Source organism: Podarcis erhardii (genome assembly GCF_964252035.2).
Source record: "Podarcis erhardii genome assembly, chromosome: 7".
NCBI classification, from domain to species: Eukaryota; Metazoa; Chordata; class Lepidosauria; order Squamata; family Lacertidae; genus Podarcis; species Podarcis erhardii.
Window position 1 is genome coordinate 91,039,925 of NC_138511.1, and position 24,853 is coordinate 91,064,777.

At 48.1% G+C, this 24,853-nt stretch overlaps 2 protein-coding genes across 8 annotated transcripts in view; one reads left to right on the top strand and one right to left on the bottom strand.

Moving 5' to 3' along the window:
* Nucleotides 1-1,760, bottom strand: part of GMFG (glia maturation factor gamma) — a 34,498-nt gene extending 32,738 nt beyond the window's left edge. For 2 of the 6 annotated variants that reach the window (XM_081869832.1, XM_081869831.1), the window contains exon 1: nt 8-102. Coding sequence is in view for 4 of the 6 variants with exons in the window: in XM_081869833.1 (XP_081725959.1) it covers nt 8-89 (82 nt within the window). In the remaining 2 variants the exon portion in view is untranslated. Of the gene's footprint in view, nt 1-7; nt 103-1,131; nt 1,262-1,615 lie in introns of those variants that run through there. The other 4 variants (XM_081869833.1, XM_081869828.1, XM_081869834.1 and 1 more) reach the window with 4 other exon arrangements.
* Nucleotides 1,761-2,144: 384 nt separating this feature from the next.
* Nucleotides 2,145-24,853, top strand: part of SAMD4B (sterile alpha motif domain containing 4B) — a 33,942-nt gene continuing 11,233 nt past the window's right edge. The window contains exons 1-7 of one of the 2 annotated variants that reach the window (XM_081868962.1): nt 2,145-2,305; nt 12,576-13,035; nt 17,531-18,013; nt 19,866-20,108; nt 22,000-22,121; nt 22,999-23,085; nt 24,167-24,482. In XM_081868962.1, coding sequence (XP_081725088.1) covers nt 12,840-13,035; nt 17,531-18,013; nt 19,866-20,108; nt 22,000-22,121; nt 22,999-23,085; nt 24,167-24,482 — 1,447 coding nt within the window. In that variant the 5' untranslated portion in view covers nt 2,145-2,305; nt 12,576-12,839. The remainder of the gene's footprint in view (nt 2,306-12,575; nt 13,036-17,530; nt 18,014-19,865; nt 20,109-21,999; nt 22,122-22,998; nt 23,086-24,166; nt 24,483-24,853) is intronic. The other variant, XM_081868963.1, reaches the window with a different exon arrangement.

Here is a 24,853-nt window from a genome sequence, read left to right on the forward strand (position 1 = left end):
TTAATACCTCTTGGACTGTTGAGCAGTTCCTCCTCTCTGTCACCCAATAGAAAATTTCCATCTTCATGCAGAGGACCTACTACTTCCATGGTCTTCCTCTTGCTTCAGACACAGCCGGGGGGGTGGGGGGGTGGAAACAACAATGTTCTTATTATTTTTAACCTCTTTTGCAAGCCTGGGCTCATTCTGAGCTTTAGTCCACCTGTTATACTCTCAGGGTGCACCATGGCTGCTAAATAATCGACTTCCATTGGAAACACCCTTGAACTGGGTCCTTTCCCACTTCTTAGGTCACAGAATCATAAAATAGCAGAATTGGAAGGGACCCCGACGGTCATCCAGTCCAACCCCCTGAAATGTAGGAATCTCAACTGGTAATTTCGTTGTCCCCGAGAGGGGGCAATGACAATAAAGATATTATTATTATTATCATTATTATTATTATTATTATTATTATTATTATTATTATTATTATTAACATGGCAGATGGCCAGCCAGAGTGGCTGGGGAACTCCAGCCAGATGGGTCGGCTATAAATAATAAAATTATTATTATTATTATTATTATTATTATTATTATTATTATTATTGTCCAGCCTTTGCTTAAAAAACTCCAAGGAAGGAGAAATGTCAAACAGGGCATTTTTTAGATCCTTGGCAAAGAGAATTGTGGGGTTTCTTTACAAATCCCTCTTTGCTCATTGTGGACGTAGAAACATAGATTTCTATTTTTATTTCCTTTTATTTCAGATTGTGTTTTTATTGCATTCCAAAATATGAACAAACACAGGAAAGGGGAAAGTACAAGCGTCTCAGGCATATAAAAGCTGAAGCAAATGAAAGATATTAGGATCTAAGAGCTCATGCGAAAAATAAATACTGTATATAAAATCAATTTTCAATATTAGGAGCATAGCCGTGAACTAATATCAGGCAAGCCGTAATAGACTTTTCCATTAACGTTGACGTGTTTTGCCTTATTGTATTTTTAAATTTCTGTTACAGGATATGGACTGTGGGAAATAAAATGAAATAAAACCCTATCCGGTCTATACTTGACAAACTGTGCCGTAAACTGGGGGTTAATTCACTTTCATGTGCTTCATTCTTTGTATATACAATAAAACCATACCATATATCATAGAAATTATCACATTTCTTTCATTGTTGTTTTTTGGCCCTTGGGACATTTTTTAATTTGTGTGATTTTTCCATTTAAGGCCGTTTGCCAAACTGTGATGAAGTTTGTGGGGTAAAGTTACGATTCTTCAAGGGAACAAACTCTTGATCTGACAAAATGCCTAGTTTTTACTCATTATTTTAACGGCGAAATGCATTTTATTCTGTTTCATGCGTTTTATGCAATACATATAAACTTGTATTCATTTACAAACTATGCCGTCAGCCTACTTGTGGAAAATTTTCCCATTTCTGGTTATGACTGGATATATGAACAGGTTTTATTCCCTTTGAGGGCAACGGCCAGTTTAAGTTTCTTCTTTATTTTCTGGAGAAGTAAAAGAACGAATAAATATATGTCGGGTAACATTTGGCCTCTCAGAACCCAAAACTATTATTTCATTTATTTTTTCAATATATAAATGGAACACATGCACGGGCACGTAGTGCTTGATACACTATTGTTCGGAATATGGGTCGAAATATATTGTTTATCGGATATCGATATTTGTGAGGGGCAGTTTAAATTCCTCAGAAAATTAAAAGCGAGGGAATGTCGTTGCCTGAGGAGACGCTTTGGGCGGGAAAAGAGAGCGCAGGGGGCGGAGCGTTACCTCGGAGGCCACGCCTCCGTCCCCACCCCACCGCCCCTTCCCGCCAGCTCATTGGCGGCTCGGGAGCACAAAGCCCGCCTTCCCCCGCCGCTGATTGGCGGCGGAAAAAACCGTGGGGTGGGGCTGATCTCTCTCCCTCCCTCGGATTAAGGGGTTGGAAAGCTCCGCTCTCCTATTGGAGGAGGTGGGAGTTCACGCTCCCCGCCCGACAACTCTGTGAGGAAGCCGCTGACTGGCTGGGGCGGCTGCCCGTCGGGCAGCCCTAGCCAATGGAGAGGCGAGGGAGGTGGGGAGGAGGTGACGTAGCGGGGCGACGGCGCCGCGGACTGGAGCGGGGCGGAGGGCGGGTCCCGGCGCGGGCGCGCTGACGTCGCCGTGCGTTGTGACGTCGCGCGCCGCCCTCTGGAGTGTGTGGTATCTGGCGCTGTGCGTGTGTTTGCGTGTTTGCGCCGGCCCTGCCTGCCCGCCTCCCTCTGCCTCTCCCCGGAGGGGCCGCCGCGGGCCGCCGAGACGGTGAGTGAGGCGCCGGGGAGCGGCGGGGACGGCGGAGGGGGAGCGGGCCCTGAGGGGGAGCCGCGGGCCTCGCCCCCTCCCCCACCCCCTCCCCGCCCTGAGGGGCCCCTCCCCCTCCCCAGTGGTCCTCAGGAGCTGGAGGAGGAGGCCCCGCCCCTAGGGGGAGGGGCTGGGCAGCGGACACGCCCCTTCCCTAGCCCCCCCCCAAACCCCACCAGTATAAAGATGTGGAAATAGACACACTTTAGGGGGGGGGCTAGGAGGGGCCTCCTTCTCACACCCCAGTCCCTGCTCCCCATCACCCCCACCCGCCCCTTCCCAAGTTTAAGGTATAAATCCTTTGCCCCCCCACACACATATGTGCAAATTTGGTGGGGGGGGTGAGGGTACTGAGCCCCAGTTTTCCCTTGCCCACCCCATCACATTCCAGCTCCCCATCACCCCCACCTGCCCCTTTCCCAGTTTTATAAATCCTCCTCCCCTTTGCCCCCACATATGTGTAGATTTGGTGGGGGGGTGAGGGTACTGAGCCCCTGTTTTCCCTCCCCCCCCCACTTGCCCACCCCATCATATTCCAGCTCCCCACCCACCCCTTTCCCAGTTTAAGGTATAAATCCTCCTCCCCTTTGCCCCCACATATGTGTAGATTTGGTGGGGGAGTGAGGGTACTGAGCCCCTGTTTTCCCTCGTCCCCACTTGCCCATCCCATCACATTCCAGCTCCCCATCACCCCCACCCATCCCTTTTCGAGTTTAAGGTGTTAAATCCCCTTCTCTTTGCCCCAACAAATAGAAGTATCCATGTGCAAATTTGGTGGGGGTACTGAGCCCCAGTTTCTCCTCCTCCTCACTTGCCCACCTCATCACATTCCAGCCCCATCAGCCCCACCCCCTCCTTTCCCAGTTTAAGGTGTTAAATCCCCTTCTCTTTGCCCCCACATACAGAGGTATTCATGTGCAAATATGGGGGGGGGAGTACTGAGCCCGTTTTCCCTCCGCCCCACTTGCCCACCTCATCACATTCCAGCCCCAGCTCCCCATCACCCCCACCCACCCCTTTCCCAAATTAAGGTGTTGAAGCCTCTTCTATTCGCCACTCCCATTATAGAGATATGCATGTATTTGATGATATATACGCACTTTGGGGGGCCTAAGCCCCTGTTCTCCCTCCTTGCATCTCACCCACCCCTCACATTCCAGCTCCTGTTGCACACCCTTTTCATCACTTTCCCAAATTTAATATATTTACGGTAATTTATTTAATACTCTTAATATATTTAATACTCTTCTCTCCCCCCACCCCAGTTTTAAAGCTGGGTTTAAGAGAAGGTTGGACATATCTGGGTGGAGGTGGGGATCATAGAATTGTTGAGTTGGAAGGGTCATCTTGTCCAACTCCCACAGTGCAGTAATCCGTTGCCCAATGTGGGGCTCAAACCCATGGCCTTGAAATTAAGAGTCCCATGTTGTACCAACTGAGGTATTTCAGCACCCAAGGACCTGTGATGTGTAAGCGGAACCTCCTGTGCTCAGGGTTCAGTGCACTTCAACAGACCAGATCCTGAAGATTGGCAGTGTTGGGCTGGTGATGTTGCTTTCAGGCCCTGTTTCTTGAGGGATGCTGGGCTGGGTGTGCCTTTGCTCTGATCTAGCCGTGTTCTTGTGCTTTCTCCTCCATTGTTTGTATTCCATCTCTTAGGACTCCTCCACCTTCAATCCCTAAGGTGAGTTCTGGAGTCATAGAAATTGGAGGGAGGACCTTGACGGGCTCCTCGCTTAGTGCTTAAAATCTAGCGCTAGAGCATCTCTCAACAGCTGGCTGTCATTTCCATCTCTCTCGATCTCAATTTGTGGTATCCATTCTTAGCTTTGCCCCAGCCCCAATACTGGGTGTTTTGTTTTAGGTGAGACTGAACACCCTCCTTCCTTCCTAACCTAGATCATCCATCCTTTTCTCCCCACCCCATCCCATCGTCCACTTTTTGACCAGAAGTCAACATTCCCCTCTTTAAATCTAGGCATTTCCCTCACACACATTTCCCTCCCCAAAGCCCAGGAGTTGTTATTTGCCCCTTGCACTTAAAATCCCTTCTTTCTACAGTAAGTAACATTTAAGGCTCCCTCGCTTGGTTTGGGCATTAACTATTAATCCAGTTATCCAGCCAATGATACGCTTATCTAGTGCTTTACCTCTCTCCTGGCCCAGGAACTTTCCACATTCAGCATGCCTCCTCCCCACCTCCAGAGGCAGCTTCCCTTGTCTTCTCTCATCTGGAACACAACTTGGAAGGATCCTGAAGTGCCTTTCATCATTTTCTCCTCTCCTCGCCACTCCTTAGACCAAATGGGCACATCATAATGAAGCAGCTGCGCCCATTGTTCACCTAAGGGTCTTATTGGGAAATTTCTTCCCAGGTCAGTTTGTTTCCTGAGAGTTTTGAAAGGCTTCTCCAAGAGAGCCGGAACATTCTTATCCCTAGGCACAAGTTTAAACTGTTGCAGCAAAATGTGTGTTCAGACTGCTTCCCGATGATCCCAGTCCAAAAGCTTGTGTTCTCCCTCCCCTTCAATAGATGAAAACTCATTGGTTGCTTTTATGACACCTGTAAGGTGGTTGGGAAGACGTGTACCGTATAGAAATCCCAGTTTTCCTCTGGGCATTTAGATAAATGGATGCTCTGACTTAGGCTGAATGGTGACCCTTCAACTCCTCAGAGGGGACAACGTGTGCTATTGGTGCAGAACTTGAGCATCTCTCTGCAAGAATCGAACACATTGGGAGTGGGATTTGGCAGGCTTATTGGTACCTTGTGGTAGTTGCACATTTAGCTCTTCCTGGTCACATGACCCTGGTGGGCTTGGTGTAATTTTCTGGTACACTTTCAGTTTGAGTCTTGTGCTTTCTGAATTTCAAGGCTCAACGTACTGGGGCTTCCTCCCATCTTTCTTTTCAGCCATTTGTTCTGAATGGTTTCTAAGAGAGCTTTCTATTTGTGTTGCTAAATCAATAAACTACAATGCTGGTCTCTCTGTATAGAAGTGGAAAGCTGTTTTGCCCTGCCTGAAGGAGATAAACTGATGGCAACACCTGAGGTGTGAAATATTAACTCCTGAAATAACCGCTTAACTTCTCTCCAACACATTTTGCTGTTTCCTTTGTATACCTTGGGATCACTGGTGGAAAGGGTTTGTGTATGGAAGAAAGTCTCTCTCTCTCTTTTTGTACTGTACTGTAATTGTCCTTTTTAGAACATTTATTTTCGGGTCTTCAAGTTAATATTGCAAAGAGGAAACTTTAATGACTGGTATGACCAGGCCAAAGTTTCCCAAACTTTTGGTGATGGGTGCACTTTTTTTTCTTGATTGAAAATTGTAGGCATCCTTCTTTCTTTCACACATGTTACAAGTAAACCTTTCGAGGAGCCTTGTCTGCAATTGTGGGAGTCACTGGTGACAGTACAAACTATTAACACCAAGCATGATATATACTGGCAACCCTGTTGTCAAAAGTTTCTTGCCTTATTGGTTGGTTGAAGTTTGTGGTTCCATCCTTTGTGTTTTTCCCTCAGGCTTCCTATCTTGCATTTAACAATCTGTAACCAGATTTGTCAGGACAAGAGATAAGAAGGCTGAGATTCTGCCATTCTTCTGCCTGCCTAGAAACTGCAACCAGAGAGCAAAAGCAGATTAAGAAACTTGGAAGGAGAGATCATCTGTTAATATAATGCTCTATATCACTAGTAATGTGGTCCCAAATTCTGTGTCCACGACAGCTGTGAATGTGTAAGGGCCTGTCAAAAGGCTTTATTTGGGGGAAAGCTTATCTGACTCGAAATATATTTCGTGATGCGCCGCTGTTGTGTGTCCTTAGATTATAAAATGACCCATAAGTCTCATTCTGAACTGTCTATTGGAAACTTGTTCTGGACCCTGTTTTAAGGTGGGTGTGTCTCTTACCTGACTTGCAAGAGGACCCAACTAGTGCAAAGGGAGTAAACTTTGCACTTCACAATTAGTTGGGTTTTTAACTTCTGGGAGTTTTGCAAGAAGGGTGTTGGAAATTGGGGTGAGTGCATGAGACGACGTAGGCGCTGAGGGCCACCATCCAGTTTGTCGTTCCATGAGCTGCTTTGCAGGCTTCATTACATGACAGGCTGGGATTGGCAAGTTTGTTTATCTTCTGGGCTTTCCATTCACTTGTCCTTCCTCTGCACACTTCAGCTGCGAAGCCGTTTGCTTGCATGCGCTACCATAGAGAGTAATTGGCTTGTGTGTGTATATCAGTATTGGGCTAGGCTCGGGCAAAGCTTTTTTGGTTACCAGGGCACTGGTAAGTTTGTGGGGAGGATACCCCAGAGTTCTTTATAAATTTGCACAATGGCTAATTGTTTAAATTTATTGTTTTATGTATTATAGATTATGTATTGCTGTATACCGCTTTGATATTTTTCTTTACATGATAAAGTGGTATATAAATACTTTAATAAAAAAAACCAGACTTTGCTTCCTAAAGCACAGGTAGGTAGGTAATAATTTAATAGTGATAATTCTATTATTTGCATGTTGCCCACCTGACTGGCTTGCCCCATCCGCTCTGGAAATCACCTGGAAAGGGTCACGTGAACAAATAAAGGCTTGTCCACACTTTTGCTTGAACCATATTTTGATCATATTGTGTACCGATTAATTCCTCTGGGTCCAAGAGCTTTCCCCGTTGTTCCACGGCTGTGCCTTGCGAAAGTTCAGTCTTACCTGCTGAATTGAAGCTTGGCTAAGCAGAATTGCTTTTTTGGGACTTTCCACGGGTCTGACAAGTCAAGCAAGAGTGTGGATGAGCCCTAATTCAGGGTGAACCTTACTGCTCTGTTTTTGTGTGGGCTCCTTTCTGGCTGAGCAATATGTGAAAACTAAAGCTAGCCAAACTACGGATAGTAAAGCAGGGAGAGTCACCAAGGCTTCAGAGATTCTCCCTTCCCAGGCCAGTGTTCTTTCTTCCTAATGAGCCGTTCACCTTCACTGCTTTATTCTTTAGCACAGTTTTGGTCAGCTAGAAGTGTGCCAATACAGACCTGACTCTTCCTCTCAAGTCCCACCTGTTGCTGTGATCAAGAGCTGTAGTGTCACTGGCCTCTCATGCACGAAATGGTGCAAAACATCCTCCTGAGCCCTGAAACCTCATTTTGAATTGGTTCTTTTGCATTCTGGTTTAAAAGTCCATTTTGTAGCTCTTGGCAGCCCTGTCCCCACATTTTGATTGCTCAACCGTGAGAACCTGGGACGTGCTGGCCTTTTAAGATACCTGGATGTTTCAGGATCAGGGGCAGGTAGCCACAGGCCGCATAGACTGCATCCCACTGCCTCCGTTCAATGGGTTGCCAATTTGTTGGGGTAGCAGACTTCAGTTTCCGCATTACCCCTTTGGGGTTCAGAGAGAAAAGCTCCCCCTCCCCCCGGATTCTTTGTGAAGAACATTTGTGCTGCGTAGCTAGGTCACTAGGATGGGGCTTATAATGTTCAGAGTTCTAGCCCCAGATTCCTTATGCAGCTGAAATATCTTACAAACCAAAGGCAAACTCCTATTACAGGCAGCGACCATTTTGTGTGGGGTGGGGGTGTCTGTCCCTAGTCCCCATTATGCCCTGTTCTGCCCTCTTCCATGTCCAAAAGTACCTGTGCTTTGGCAATCGTGCATCAATTGGACGTGCCACCTGTAGCTAGTACAGTGGTGCCTCACAAGAGGAAATTAATCTGTTCCGTGAGGCTCTTCGTATAGCGTTTTTTTCGTCTTGCGAAGCAAGCCCATTGACAGCTTAGCGGATTAGCACGTTTAGCGGCTTTTAGCGGATCAGCTGATAAGCGGCTTATCAGCTGATAAGCGGCTTAGCGGCTTAGGAAAGGGGGGGAGGGGGAAAAACCCGCAGGAACTCGCAAGACATTTCGTCTTGTGAAGCAAGCCCATAGGGAAATTCGTTTTGCGAAGCGCCTCCAAAACGGAAAACCCTTTCGTCTAGCGGGTTTTCCGTCTTGCGAGGCGTTCGTCTTGCGGGGCACCACTGTATCAAAAGTTTTAGGCACAATTGCTCTACAGGAGTGGCTCCCAGTTGATGGTCCACAGACTCCAGGAGATCCATGCCACCACCCACATAGCAAAACCTACCATAGAGATGCCATCATTTTCGAAAGTAGGGGGCCCAAGGCTTGAATTTTGAAACCACAGGCGGTTGGTCCACAGTGCTTAGCTAATCTGGAACCACTGCTCTACAGGGTTGTGGTTCGGGGAGAAATTGGATGCCAAAGCTAGCCCCATGGCTACTAGTCACGATGGCTAATACAAATGACCTCCAGGACCAGGGGGAGAACATGCCTCTGAATGCCATTCGCTGGGAGTTGCAGATGAGAGTGTTGTTGCACCCAGGTCCTTCCCTTTGGAGTTCCTGGGTGGCCAGAACAGAATGTTGAACTAGAACTAGATAGACCTTTCAATCTGATCCACCAAAACCCCTCTTATGTTCTTTAAGCTTGGGGCTGTTGCCATCATGAGTTCAGAAACTTTGGGGGTTTCCGAATCCTGTCTGGTTTGCAAAGCCGGTCAGAGCCCTGGTTGAGTGTTGATAATGCTTTCCCACTTGGTGGACGGTGCCTGCAACAACAACAACAATTATTTTATTATTCATACCCCGCCCATCTGGCTGGGTTTCCCCAGCCACTCTGGGAGACTTACAGCACATAAAAAAATGTAGAACATATAGACGTTAAAAATTTTCCCGATACGAGATTGCCTTCAGATGTCTTCTAAAAGTCAGAAAGTTGTTTATTTCCTTGAGGGGAGGGTGTTCCACAGGGAGGGCGCCACTACCGAGAAGGCCTGGTTCCCTGTAACTTGGTTTCTCACAGCGAGGGAATCTTCAGAAGGCCCTTGGCGCTGGACCTCAGTGTCCAGGCAGAACAATGGAGGTGGAGACGCTCCTTCAGGTATACTGGACCAAGGCCGTTTAGGGCTTTAAAGGTCAGAATCAAGACTTTGAATTGTGCTCGGAAACGTACTGGGAGCCAATGTAGGTCTTTCAAGACCGGTCAAAGAGATGTCAAAGAGAAGAATAACTACCAAACTTTTAGAAGACATCTGAAGGCAGCCCTGTTTAGGGAAGTTTTTGATGTTTAATAGGTTATTGTATTTTGGTGTTCTGTTGGAAGCTGCCCAGAATGGCTGGGGAAACCCAGCCAGATGGGCTGGGTATGTATGTATGTATGTATGTATGTATGTATGTATGTATAAATAAACGCCCCTTCATTTGATGGCAACAGGATATGCCAGCTCTGAGGTGTCACAGCACAGAGAATACCTGTCTTGCTTCCTGACCAGCGTCCGGATGGCTCTGCCAGCTGTTGGCACAGCCGCTTGCCCAGCTTTGGGTCTCTAGTACCTGCAGACCCAAGCGGCTCCCTCCTCCACATTACGTAGCTGTGGGTGGCATTTGATGTGCCTCCTTCCTCCTCTGAAGGTATAATTAGGGCCAGCTGACTTGCTGCTCCTCCAGACTTCTCCTGGTGGCTTTTCTTGGGGACGGCATTTGCTTTGGTTGGCTCTAATTATAGTGTGCAGAGGATAGAGGGATCCAGACAGCCATTTCCTCAGTCTTTCTCTCTCTCTCTCTCTCTCTCTCTCTCTTTTAAAGACAGATGCTCTCTCTTTATATAAGGGCTTTAATAGAAACAGGCTTCTCTGTCGAAGAGTTCACAACTGTGCCCAGACGGTGGGGAAAGCTGTGCTGTGCTCACGGGTACAGCATTTTGTGTTCATGCCAGTTAGTTTTTTAGGAAATTCGTTGGATTTTTCTGCTTGTGCTTTTTATCATTCGAAAGGCAGGTAGTAAAATTATCCATAATTGGTTCTTTCCTCTGCACTGATAAGCAGGAGGAGTCTACTAACGGAGCTTTTATCCAGCAACACTGGCATTCTTTTGAATTCCCAGGCATTCGGTTATGTAATAGGTATGGGGTTTTTTGGCAGGGGGAGTTACATGTGTCTTTGAGGTAACTCATTCTTTTCATCTTGCTTTTGACTCCTTTCAAGGCCTTCAGGCCAAGTCACTTTCAGGTGCTGCTGTTTCTTGCCTCGGGTGTTCAAGTTGTATGGCTCCTGCAGTATCATCAAAGTATATACAGTCATACCTCGGGTTACAGACGCTTCAGGTTGCGTTTTTTCGGGTTACGGACCCGCTGAAACCCGGAAGTACTGGAACAGGTTACTTCCAGGTTTCGGCAGTTGTGCATGCGCAGAAGCGCTGAATCCTAGAATCCTAGAATCCTAGAGTTGGAAGAGACCCCAAGGGCCCTGGAGTCCAACCCCCTGCCAAGCAGGAAACACCATCAGAGCACTCCTGACATATGGTTGTCAAGCCTCTGCTTCAAGACCTCCAAAGAAGGAGACTCCACCACACTCCTTGGCAGCAAATTCCACCGTCGAACAGCTCTTACTGTCAGGAAGTTCTTCCTAACGTTTAGGTGGAATCTTCTTTCTGGTAGTTTGGATCCATTGCTCCGTGTCCGCTTCTCTGGAGCAGCAGAAAACAACCTTTCTCCCTCCTCTATGTGACATCCTTTTATATATTTGACCATGGCTATCATATAACCCCTTAACCTCCTCTTCTCCAGGCTAAACATGCCCAGCTCCCTTAGCCGTTCCTCATAAGGCATCGTTTCCAGGCCTTGGACCATTTTGGTTGCCCTCCTCTGGACACGTTCCAGTTTGTCAGTGTCCTTCTTGAACTGTGGTGCCCAGAACTGGACACAGTACTCCAGGTGAGGTCTGACCAGAGCAGAATACAGTGGCACTACAGTGGTGCCCCGCAAGACGAACGCCTCGCAAGACGGAAAACCCACTAGACGAAAGGGTTTTCTGTTTTTCGAGGTGCTTCGCTAAACGAATTTCTCTATGGGGTTGCCTCGCAAGACGAAAAAAATCTTGCAAGTTCCCGCGGGTTTTTTTCGCTTTTTTTCGCCCTTTCCCTAAGCGCTAAGCCGCTTATCAGCTGTTCCGCTGATAAGCCGCTTCTCAGCTGATCGCTAAAAGCCGCTAGACCGCTAATAGCGCTAATCCGCTAAGCTGTCAATGGGCTTGCTTCGCAAGACGAAAAAACCGCTAGACGAAGAGAATCGCGGAACGGATTAATTTCGTCTTGCGAGGCACCACTGTATTACTTCCCTTGATCTAGATGCTATACTCCTATTGATGCAGCCCAGAATTGCATTGGCTTTTTTAGCTGCCGCGTCACAGGCTGTGCCGAATTGCAACCCGCGCATGCGCAGACGCGCCGCTGCAGGTTGCGAACATGCATCCTGCACGGATCACGTTCACAACCTGAGCGTCCACTGTATACAGTACTTCACGTGAGCAAGAATGATGGGGGAGGGGGTCTCTGCTCTGAGGATCTTCGAGTTTAAACTTCTATGGTACAGGGGGAATGAAACGGAAGAGGCCTCATTTCTGTAGGATTAGTGTGCACAGGTGGTTGGGTGTGAGGGGCTGCTATTGTTTGGCTTCCCCTTGGTTGCCTTCAGAGCCAGCTGTGTATCCTTGGTCAGTGTCAGCCTTGACTTAACTGGTGTGCCAGTCCTGCTCAGAGGTCTCCAAAAGCTCTTCTCTGGGCAAGAGCAGTACAGGGGTGGGAAAACGCCCCAGTCAAACCGAAGCAAATGCTTTGTGATCGTGGCCTAGGTTGGCATTCCTGGATTAGAAGGGTGCAAGAAGCGATTCCAAACCCGTAATTCCTGCATCGCAGGGGGCTGGGCTAGATGACCCTTGGGATACCTTCCAACAGCACTTCTGTGAAAGGGGCTCCACACACTTGAGTTCGCCGTCGTCATCACTCTGCATTTTGTAGTTCAAAACGTTGAGCCTTGTATGAACTGTCCAAAGCAGTTGCCCCTGGACTCTACCTCCTAGAGACACCTCTGAATTTGAACTCTGGTCCACCAGACCCAGGCCGAACATTTCCTTGAGTCAGTATTTTTTATTTTTTATTTTTTAACCAACTACTATGCCAGCCTTCAATATAAATATTCTCAGGGAGCCTTTCACAATAATTAAAAAGCACCATTTTAAAAACAAATGCAAATGGGCCTGGGTGTTCCATTGTCACCACATTGTGCTGATAGACAGGAGTTTTTGAAAGCATGGGGTTCTGTTTGCCCAGCATAATTTTGTAGGGTACAGACAAATATGGAGGGATGCAAAGATCCTCATCCTTGACTCTCGTTCTGTCTTACAGGGGGGTTCTGAGACATCCTGCTGAAGTGGAATAATCCCCAAAGAACCCAAAGATCTTCGGAACAGCAAAGACTCCCTTTCCATGCCATTCTGCTTCTCTGCTAACGGGAAAGTCGGTGTTCTGGTTTGTGGCCTTCTGCCGAGCCTCCGGACTTGGGGTTGAAACCATGTGAGGGGTCCTTCCCCCCCTACCCCACCCCAAACCCTGGTGCTTCCTTGACCCCATTGTGGGTGAGTTGCCGCCGAACCCGAGGTGCCAGCCACCATGATGTTCCGGGACCAGGTGGGCATCCTTGCTGGCTGGTTCAAAGGTTGGAACGAATGTGAGCAGACGGTGGCCCTGCTGTCTCTCCTCAAGCGCATCTCTCGCACTCAAGCCCGCTTTCTGCAGCTGTGCCTGGAGCATTCGTTGGCAGATTGCACAGAGATCCACGTTCTGGAGTCAGAAGCCAACAGTGCAGGTAAGTCAGCTCTTTTCCCCCTCTGGAACTTAGGTCTAACGTCCTCACAGTCCGAATGGATTCAGACCATCTGCTTATGTCGCAGTATTGCCACGGGTCCTTAATTGGGTTGGGCACACTTTGGTCACTCACCTCCAAAAGGGTTTTGTAGAGTTGGGAAAGGTTCAGAAAAGGGCAACCAAAATGATTGAGGGGCAGAACGATGAAGAAGGGTGTTGCCAGCCAGATGGTGATGTTGCGCGCTAAACCAGGTGTCCAGGAATCTCTGCTTCCTCGCGAAAGGCAAGTTACCTGTCACAAAACACGCCTGGCTAATTTCGGACACTGATCACCTGGTATTCATGTGAGCACGGCTCCAGTTAGCTGTGGTGTCTCAGAGCTGCCATTTAGCAGATTCACAAAGAAGAGGTCCAATTCTTCAGAAAACTCCCCATGGCTAATGGCTGTTTTGAAGCAGCAAATTCCATAGATTAATTGTGTGTTGTGTTAAAAGTACTTCTGACAACCTATTGCCAGTTGTTTTTTATTGGGTGACTTGGCATTCTGATATTAAAGGAGGAGATAAAATTATGTATTCATTCCTTATTCATGAAGCTCTGTGATTCATCCCCTCGCGCCACTTCGCACACTGTGATAGATAGAAGACCTGCGTTTGCCCAGAGCATATGGTTTAGCTGCAGCTAATTCCGGCTCTGTGAGTGGGCCTCTCCGGTGCACATGTTTGCAAATGCACGTTCTCCCTGATTCACACTTTGCATTTAAGCGCTCGCCTAAAAATTGCAAATGGGTCAAGGAGCTCCCCCCGCCTCAGTTTACTCGTGACTGAACACTGAGGAAAAGTAGACCTCCTATAACTAATCTCGGATAATTTGCAGATTAGGAGTGCATAATGCATGCACTTTGGGGGTGATCATCCTGTGGCATCTGCCTCCTTTTGCCGAATGCCTGATAAGGACCAAGTGTCCTCACAAGTTCCGCTGGATCTTGCTAAGCTGTGAGAACTCCATGCCACTGAGTTAAGCTCCATTCCCCAAGCACACGCACCCCCTTCACCACCCCCACCCTTGTAACTAACACACACAAGCACCTCCCTTTTATCTGTGAGGCAAAATGCAACTCCTACAGCTCTCTAATAATAGTGTAGCCCAAGATTAAGGCAAAAGGGAGAAATGAGGTTGAATTCACCGAATCTCTTTCGGAGGCTGCTGACATAAAGCCAGGAGACAATTCGGAGCACCCTCAATCAACCTTCCCCCCGCCCCCCAAGATAAAACCCTCCAGATGCTTTGGACTACAACTCCCAGCAGCCCCAGCCAGGTGGCTGCTGGGAGCTGTAGTTGGAAACATTTGGAGGGCTTCAACTTGGGGAAGGTGGTCCTAAGAAGATTCTGCTTTTGTCTGCAGGAGAGCTTTCTCCCTCAAGTTCTGAAAACCTCAGAAGCCTTCTCGGAAGTAACCGAGAGCAAGGCTTTTACTGTAGCTGCTCCTTTTCTGTGGAACAGCATCTCTGTCTACACCAGGCATCCTCAAACTCAGCCCTCTAGATGTTTCGGGACTACAACTCCCAACAACTTCTCCATAGCCTGGAGAAGAGGAGGTTAAGGGGTGATATGATAGCCATGTTCAAATATATAAAAGGATGTCATATAGAGGAGGGAGAAAGGTTGTTTTCTGCTGCTCCAGAGAAGCGGACACGGAGCAATGGCTCCAAACTACAAGAAAGAAGATTCCACCTAAACATTAGGAAGAACTTCCTGACAGTAAGAGCTGTTTGACAGTGGAATTTGCTGCCCAGGAGTGTGGTGGAGTCTCCTTCTTTGGAGGTCTTGAAGCAGAGGCTTGACAACCATATGTCAGGAGTGCTCTGATGGTGTTTCCTGCTTGGCAGGGGGTTGGACTCGATGGCCCTTGTGGTCTCTTCCAACTCTAGGATTCTATGATCATCCCTAGCTAATAGGTCAGGGATGATGGGAATTGTAGTCCCAAAACATCTGGAGGGCCGAGTTTGGGGATGCCTGCTCTAGACACTCCAGAAACAATTGAAGGTGCTTTCGTTCAAATATAAGGATGTAAGATGAGCCTACAGGATCAGGCCAATGGCCTATCTAGTTCAGCATCCTGTTCTCACATTGGCCAACCAGATGGCCCATTGGGGAGCGCGCTGGCAGGACCCAAGCACTCTTTCCTCACCTGTGGCTTCCAGCATCACCTTCTGAAAAACACCACAGTAGTACTATGTACCGTATTTTTTGCTCTATAGGACGCACCCGACCATAGGACGCACCTTGTTTTAGAGGGGGAGAACAAGAAAAAATATTCTCCCCCTCTCTGCTCAGCGCCCCTTCAGCAAAGCGGCAGGAGAAACGGAGCCCCTTCCATTTCTCCTGCCGCTTGGCTGAAGGGGCGCTGCACAGCTTTCCCTCTAAGGAACCCAAAGCCTCCGGAGCGCAGTGTGAGTTCCCGCTGGGCTCCAGAGGCTTCAGGTGGTTATCCCTGAAGCCTGGAGAGCGAGAGGGGTTGGTGCGCACCGACGTCTCTCGCTCTCCAGGCTTCAACGAAAGCAACGCGTAGCCTCCGGAGCGCGGAGGGAGTGCTTCCTCTGTGCTTTGGAGGCTTTGCATTAAGGAGCCTGCATTCACTCCATAGGACGCACACACATTTCCCCTTAATTTTTGGAGGGGGAAAAGTGTGCCCTATAGAGCGAAACATACGGTAAATTGATTGATTCATTCGTTTTATTTGTATGCTTCCTTTCCACACACAAAAAATCGTGCTCAAAGCAGCTTACAACAAAGAAAAACGGGAATGCATTTCAAACAAACACTATGAAAACTTATTACAGGCAGCCACTTGTTTATGCACGTTCAGTATGATTGTGATTGTGTGTATTGTCCCGAACCCAGACGTGACCTGGAAACGTCATAAAGACGTCACTGAAAGGGAGGGTGCGGAACGGGGTTTTTGCAGGCTTTTTCAGTGGTCTTCAGTTATACACAATTTCACCGACGTGCTCGGTGCCTCGGAACATGACCCCTGCATAAACAGGGGGCTGCCTGTATTATTATGGTTTTCTTTATTAAATTTGTATACTACCCTTCTCAGGGCAGTTCACAACACAAAATTACAATAATAACCAATTTTACAATAGCACAGTGAAACCAAAATATAATAACTTTAAAAAAAAACCCACATTTCAGTACAGTGGTACCTCTGGATACGGACACCTTTGGTTGTGTATCCTTCAGGATATGAACACGGCTAAGCTGGAAGTATTTTTCCGGGTTTCGCCACGTGCGCATGTGCAGAAGCGCTCTACCCTGCGCATGTGCAGAAGCGGTCCCTCCGGTTGCGGAAACCTCGGGATCTGACCAGAGCTCCGGAACGGATCCTGTACCCAACCAGAGGTAGCACTGTACCTTAAATGTAACCGGAATGATTAAACAAAGTGCAGCATTCAATAGCAAAAAATAATAAGGGAGCTTCACAGTTTTTCCTTAGTCCTGAGCAACTGATGTTGCTCAGTGTCCTTCGCCCGCAGCTCTCTTAGTCTTAATTCCCCTCGTTTACTGACGCACACCCACCAAACCCGAAAGTCAGTTGCCTTGTTGTTTTCTTTTCATTCAGCAGCCTAACAGCCCACGGATAGAAGCTGTTCTTTACCCTGTTGGTGTGACTGATCATGCTTCTATATCTTCTTCCTGAGGGCAGGAGATAAAGAAAGCTAAAATCTGAATATAAAACCACAAAGTACATAATCAATTCATCTCTTGGAAATGATATATAATGAAATGAAAAGGATGTTTAAAGTAACCTTTGTTAAAAAGAAAAAACAAGCAGAAGCTTTTCTTCTGGGAATTATAGGGACAGAACTACCTAAAATGTATAGGAACTATAGAAACTTGCAGAAACTTATTCATGTATGCAACTACAGCGGCAAGAATGTTACTGGCCCCAAAATGGAAAGAAGCAGAAGTCCCAGGAAAGGAAGAATGGATACAATGGAAATATGCAGAAATAGCGAAAGTTACCCGAAAATCAAGATAACAGTTTTTTAATAAAAGAATGGAAATGGTTTATTGAATATTTACAGATAAAATAGAAACAGATAAAAACATTGACAGGGTCATTGTAGCAACCTGCAATTTTATAAGAGTATATATTTAAAGAAGAGGAATAAATGAGTAAATTAAGTTAATTTGGATATGCAGAAGATAATAAAAACAAGTTTAAGGAATCGCAGGAAGAGGGGGATGGAAGTCAAGTTTTGAAATGTCAAAATGAGTGAAATGTATAAAACTAGCAAAATGTATAAACTTGAAAAGTATAAATAAATAAAATGGAGCAAAGCACATAATCAAAATGAAAACAGCAATGACCCCCCCCCAACACATTTTAAGAGGGCATAGGATGTCAATCAAATCAACCGAAATCAGTCCATCTTCCCCAGCAGCACCAGCTATTCTCTTGACTTGCCCCTCTCTCTTACCCCCAACAGCTGTCATCAGTCAGTGGCACCAAGAGCCCAAGGACAAAGTAGTCTCCCTGCTCCTCTCCCACCTCCCTCTCCTCCAGCCTGGCAACACGGACGCCAAGTCCGAGTACATGAAGCTCTTGCAGAAGGTGCTGGCCTACTCCATTGAGAGCAACCTCTTCATCGAGGAGAGCCGGCAGCTCCTCTCCTACGCCCTCATCCACCCGGCCACCACGCTGGACGACCGCAACTCCCTGGCCCTGTGGCTCAACCACCTGGAGGAGCGCCTCTCTAGCGGCTACTCGGGCCAGAGCAGGGGGCGGCCCGACACGGCCTACCACTCGCGCCAGGGCTCGGACGAGTGGCAGGGCCCCGTGGACACGGGCCTCGGAGACCTGGGGCACGGCTGGCAGGAGAAGCCGCCGCGGGAAAATGGGCACATGGCCTTCCATTCCTCTGGATCCGTGCCGTCGGCCATCAACAGTATCGGGAGCAACGCAAACACAGGTGCGGAAGGCAGGGCGGAGGGGTGAGGAGGGTCTGTCTCCCTTTCTTGCAGGGAGGAGGGGATCCTCAAATAGGTTGGCCCTCTTGCTTGATCCCCTAGGTCCTTCTGCAAAAAAATTAACATCTAAAATTTATCTCTTGGTACAGTGGTGCCTCGCAAGACGAAAAGAATCCGTTCCGCGAGTCTCTTCGTCTTGCGGTTTTTTTGTCTTGCGAAGCAAGCCCATTAGCGGATTAGCGCTATTAGCAGCTTAGTGGATCAGCTGATAAGCGGCTTAGCGGATCAGCTGATAAGCGGCTTAGCGGATCAGCTGATTAGTGGCTTAGCGGATCAGCTGATAAGCGGCTTAGCGGCTTAGAAAAAGGGGAGAAAAAGGGGGGGGGAACCCCGCAGGAACTCGCAAGACATTTTCGTCTTGCGAAGCAAGCCCATAGGAAATTTGTTTTGTGAAGCGCCTCCAAAACGGAAAACCCTTTCGTCTAGCAGGTTTTCCGTCTTGCGAGGCGTTCGTCTTGCAGGGCACCACTGTACATAGAAAACCTTCCTAATTCACTAAGGTAGGTTCTTGCCCCACCGTAGCACTTCCCTCAGGAGCAGCCTTTCTGGGAGAATATCTCTGCTGCTCTAAAAGGTTGCCCCTGGAAGGAGTTAACCAATTCTGATTAGCTTAGTATTTCCCAATTTTTGGTGAAATGGCTTGGAAATAAACTGAGCTATCTGTCTCGAGCCAGAGGGAGCTCTCTCATCTCTGGGAGGAATCTGTCTGTTGATATCAAGAGCTGTGTGTCCTGCTTCCCTATCCTCATGCCAGAGCTAAGAAAACATTTCAGATTTGTAGGCACTGCAAAGGACTGTGCGAAACCTCTTTGGTCGGGTGATCCTTGAGGCCTAGTCAGCCAGTTGGGTTGTTCCAGTTCCTTGCTTGAATATTATTATTATTATTATTATTATTATTATTAGTCACTTGTTTTGCCATGTCAACTCAAAGCAACTTACCAGAAAAGAAAATACATTAAAATACTCTAAAGGCCATAGACAGTTAAAAACCAAAGGCCTGGTTAAAAAAGTAATGAATTTGCCTGGTGCCTGAATACATTGTTGTTGTTGTTGTTGTTGTTGTTGTTGTTGTTGTTGTTGTGAATACGTTGTTGTTGTTGTTGTTGTTGTTGTTGTTGTTGTTGTTGTTGTTGTTTCCCACCCATCTGGGTGGCTTTCAACAGATATGAAAACATATCTGTTTAATTTCTAAAACATCAAACCTTAAAAACTTCCCTATACAGGGCTGCCTTAAGATGTCTTTTGAAAGACGTATAGTTGTTTATCTCTGACATCTGAGAGGAGGGCATTGCACAGGGCGGCACCACTGCCGAAAAGGCCCTCTGCCTGGTTCCCCGTAACCTCACCTCAGTGTCCAGGCTGGATGATGGGGTGGAGACGCTCCTTCAGATATACAGGGCCGAAGCCGTTTAGGGCTTTAAAGGTCAGCACCAACACTTTGCATTGTGCTCAATATACATTGATGGTGCCCTGGGGAGAACATTCCACAAATGGGGAGCCAACACTGAGAAGATGTTGCCACTCTCTGAACCTCCGGTATAGTGGGCACATGAAGAAGGACCTCAGAAGACAAATTGGTGGTTCTTGGTGTATTCCTGCTCAAACTTCCTTCCGGTCAGGTTCACTGAATGAACCTACATTCTGGGTAGTACAGCCACCCGACAGGTTCGGAATTTGTAACACTTTCCTTTGTCCTGAAATCTCTCCTAAGCTGCTTAAGCCTTCCTGGTGATTTTGCGGCCCGAGTGTGGGGCCATTGTCGGCAGGTCCTAACCATCTCTTCCCTCCTTCCAGCTCTCCCCTGCCAAATCCACCCCAGCCCGCTGAAGCGCTCCATGTCCCTCATCCCCACCAGCCAGCAGGTCCCCAGCGAGTGGATGAGCGTGGACGAGATGGGAGCCCGGCCAGCCTTCATCCCCGGCGGGGAGCACGCTCCCCTCTCGCCCCAGAGCAGCGTGGCCTCATCAGGCAGCGAGCAGACGGAGGAGCAGTCTGGCAGCCGAAACACCTTCCAGGAGGAGGGGAGCGGCATGAAAGGTAGTTTGGGAGGGGGAGGGTGCGGCTGGACTCGACGGCCACTTTGGTGGACTGCGGTTCTGTCCTCCTGGGTCAGAGACCGGTCTCAAAGATGAATGCCGGTCCCCAAACCGCAGGAAACCCCGTTCTACTAAATCAGCTTGATTCGATTTAATATTTGTACAGTGGTACCTCTGGATGCGAACGGGATCTGTTTCGGAGCCCCGTTTGAATCCAGAAGCGAACGCAACCCACGTCTGCGAGTGCGTGGGTCGCAATTTGGCGCTTCCGCGCATGCGCGTGACGTCATTTTGACTCCATTACTTCCGGGTCACCACGGAGCGCAACCTGAAAAGCTACTTCAATTTGAGGTATGACTGTATTCCGCTTTTCCAACAGTAATGTTGAGCTCAAAGCGGCTCACAACAATCGCCGTAGCATTAAAAACATTGCAGCTGCTGTAATATCAAACACAGAAATAATAACAATAATAATTTATTATTTATACCCCGCCCATCTGGCTGAGTTTCCCCAGCCACTCTGGGCGGCTCCCAATCAAGTGTTAAAAACAGTACAGCGTTAAATATTAAAAACTTCCCTGAACAGGGCTGCCTTCAGATGTCTTTTAAAAATAAGATAGCTGCTTATTTCCTTGACATCTGATGGGGAGGGCTTTCCACAGGGCAGGTGCCACCACCGAGAAGGCTCTCTGCCTGGTTCCCTGTAACCTCACTTCTCGCAATGAGGGAGCCGCCAGAAGGCCCTCGGAGCTGGACCTCAGTGTCTCGGCTGGACAATGGGGTGGAGACGCTCCTTCAGGTATACAGGAAACATAGAAGTAGAGCCAAACCGGTAGAACATGAGACACTCAGGCTCGTGGGTTTGAGCCCCATGTTGGGCAAAGGACTCCTCCATTGCCGGGGGTTGGACTGGATGACCTTTGTGGTCCCTTCCAGCTCCAGAATTCAACAATTCTTACGAAATCATCAAAACAATGTAGTTATAGTAATTCAAAATATCGGAAAGACCTGCTGAGCACCAGCCCTGATAATGGAATTTGAGGATTCTGCAAAAGGAGTCCTCAGACGTGTATGTGTAGCTGTATCTTTGAGCAGTCCATTCCCCACCCCCCTCAAACTTTGTAAAATGGCACAAATGCTCATTCTCTTCAGTCCCTCTTGGCTTGCCATGTTCTCATGCCCAGGAGGCTCAGGAGGAATCACTTGCCTGGCCTGTACATTTGTGTGTGTGTGTGTGTGTGAGAGAGAGAGAGAGAGAGAGAGAGAGTTAAATACAAACACACCTCCTGCCTTTTCAGCCCCAGGTCGAGGCAGCTGAGTCTGCAGCAGTCAGAGACTTGATTGTCCCAATGGGAGTCGCAAACATATGCTTGGCCCCTCCTGTAGACCCTGTTACCTGGGAAACATCCTTTTGTTTAAAAGGCTCTGCTATGCCGATAGACATAGTCCTGACCAAGGGCGGTAAGAACACTCCCCATTCTGAGATGCCTCATTGCTGGGACAGTTCCCTGGCACTCAGTTTTTTACTACTCTTCGGCTGTGCTGGACAGCCTTCCCCAACTTGTTTCCCTTCAGGTGTCTCGTCATTCCTGACTATTGGCCACTCAGGGTGAGGCCGGTGGGAGACCAAAATGGAGACCAAGATGGCTTTCAGCACAAGAAAACACCCCCCGAAAGACCTTAAAATATTTTTAAAACATTTCAGTTTTCAATCAACATAAAACGACATGGTCTCTAAGTTTTATTAATACACATGGTTCAGGCAACTTCGCTTCTGTTGCGCCGCAAGGGCCTGACCCAATACAGTTTGCCTAGATTCCACACTCCATGACGTTGGCTCACTCACAAGGCTGTCCCCCAAAGGTGTCTTACCTCTCGACTGCTCTCCCCAGATGTCCCCTCGTGGTTGAAGAGTCTTCGCCTCCACAAATATGCAGCCCTCTTCTCCCAGATGACCTACGAAGAGATGATGACCCTCACAGAGCAACATCTGGAGTCGCAGGTACTGCACAAGGTGCTTAAACCAGAGTCCTGGGGGCAGCTGGGGGGCGACTGCTTTGCAAGTGGGGGGGGCCTGGGGAAAGAAAGCATGTCTAGAGTTGTTGGAAGACCTCTTCCCAGGGGCCCTTTGGGTTTCTGAGAAGCCATTATTATTATTAAAGGTAAAGATAAAGGGACCCCTGACCATTAGGTCCAGTCGTGACTGACTCTGGGGTTGCAGCGCTCATCTCGCTTTATTGGCCGAGGGAGCCAGTGTACAGCTTCTGGCTCATGTGGCCAGCATGACTAATCTGCTTCTGGCGAACCAGAGCAGCAAATGGAAATGCCGTTTACCTTCCCACCGGAGCGGTACCTATTTATCTACTTGCACTTTCGATGTGCTTTCAAACTGCTAGGTTGGCAGGAGCAGGGACCGAGCAACGGGAGCTCACCCCGTCACGGGGATTTGAACTGCCCACCTTCTGATCAGCAAGTCCTAGGCTCTGTGGTTTAACCTACAGCGCCACCCACGTCCATTATTATTATCATTATTATTATTATTACTACTACTACTACTATTATTTGTTAAATTTATATAACTTCCTATACCCACAGGTCTCAGGGCGGTTCACAACACTATCCGCATGCCTTTAAGCCTTTCCTTACAACTTTGAGGACTGCCACCCCCAAAGGAAATCTTAGAGGTGTAGGAGTTTTTTATGCAACATGACACTGTTATTCTCACACATGCTTAGAGCTTCTGTGACTGTTTTGTAAAGGCGGATATCGCTTGAGACCATCCATTCTTGGGGGGCTGCTGCGCATTTTCAAACACGCTTCTTCCTCCGTGGGCTGGGCGGGAGCTGCCTCTGCTGGTGGGTATTTCAGCTGTCCCTGTTTTCCCTGACCAGAACGTCACCAAAGGAGCGAGGCACAAAATCGCCTTGAGCATCCAGAAGCTGCGGGAGAGGCAGAGCGTCCTGAAGTCTCTGGAGAAGGTAAGAAAGCCAGTCAAAGGTGGAGACTTTGCTGCTGAGAGGCAGGGCTGGGCCTCCGAGGGTCTCGTAAGTTTAACTGTACCAGTAACTTACAGCTGATGCACATTTTAACCCGTGTGATTTCAACCACATCAGGTTGAAATCATGCAGATTTAAATGCATGGAAGGCGGAGACCTCAAAAGCTGTTTTTGCACAGGGTTTCCCCCTAATAGCTCTCTGGCTTGCTTGTGGTTATGGGGTGCTTCCAAGGGGGTGGTCCCATGTGTATGTGCCAGGACATAGCCCCCTCTTGGGTGCGGGTTTCCTGTATGAAATGGAACAGAATTGTCATTTTTTTGAGTATCCTGAAGCTGTGGGAAAGATAGGGTGTCTAAAATAGGAGCTAGGTGCGTCCAAAATCTGATTTAGAATAACAGTGTAACTAAATAATCATCATCACCATCATCAGTGTTTTTTACGGGGTACGCAGGGGTACACATACCCCTCAACATTTTGTGAATCTAAGTTTGGCCTCATTGAAGGGGCAGTATTTCAATATGAGCAGGAAAATGAGAGCACTCCTAAACATTTGTTTCAGAAAAAAGCACTAATAATAATTTGTATTTATAGATAGGTAGCCGTGTTGGTCTGCCATAGTCAAAACAAAATAAAAAAATTCCTTCCAGTAGCACCTTAAAGACCAACTAAGTTAGTTCTAGGTATGAGCTTTCGTGTGTATACCGGTAGGTCTCAGGGTCGTTCACAACATAAAGTTACAGTATATAAAGCACAAAATACACAATAAAAATTAGTCAAAGTACAAATTACATAATAAAAATAAGGAAAACAATAAAAAACAATTAACAAAATGAATGTATACACACTAATATGCTTCCCATCGAAAGTCCCTAAACAATACTCTAGTCCACAAGTACGAAAATCCAAATTAACTTCGACATAAGCTCATTTCCCTTAATGCTTCCAGCCGCTCCTCCTCCATTTCCCCCGCCAAGTCTTGAGCTGCGGAAGAATTCCCCTCTTCAAGTTCTCCTTTTCCTCTCCTCCTCCTCCTCCTCCTCCCTCTCTCACCCCCCTCCCCAGGACATCTTGGAAGGCGGGAACTTGTGGAACGCCCTCCAGGAGCTGCAGCAGATCATCATCACCCCCATCAAGGCCTTCCACGCCCTGCAGGCCTTGGCAGCGTCCAAGGAGAGCCAGCAGCAGCAGCAGCTGCCAGCAGAGCAGCGCGGAGCCACCAAGCTGTGTCTGGACAAGAGCGGCAACCCCTCCGAGGACAAGGACCCGGCCACCGACACCTTCCTGCCCCCGACAGGCTCCCCTTGCGACGGGGAGTCGGGGGCAGCGCCCATCGCCGAGGGGGACATTGCAGGGCAGTTCACCCGGGTGATGGGCAAAGGTGAGGGCTCCGGTTGGCCACCAGGTCTGAAGCGGTAGGATTCACGCCGCCTAGTGAACCCTCTTTACACCTCACAGTCCCTCTTAGGTTTAGGGTTGGTCTTTTGAAATGGCCGGGTCTCCGTGCTAACACTGCTTTAGTCCGTCGGCCTGCAGGACCTCTTGCCCCAGGGCCCCCAAAGTTAAAATGGACATGCAGACCACTCGGGTTTCCAAAGACCTATGCGATGGGTGGGTGATCTGAAACTTAGCAGCAGGGCTTCTTACCTCTCTTGCCCTGACCTAGCCACTGTGATCCATGCGACGGTCACCTCCAGACTAGATTATTGTAACTCACTCCATGTGGGGCTGCCCTTGAGACTGACCTAGAAA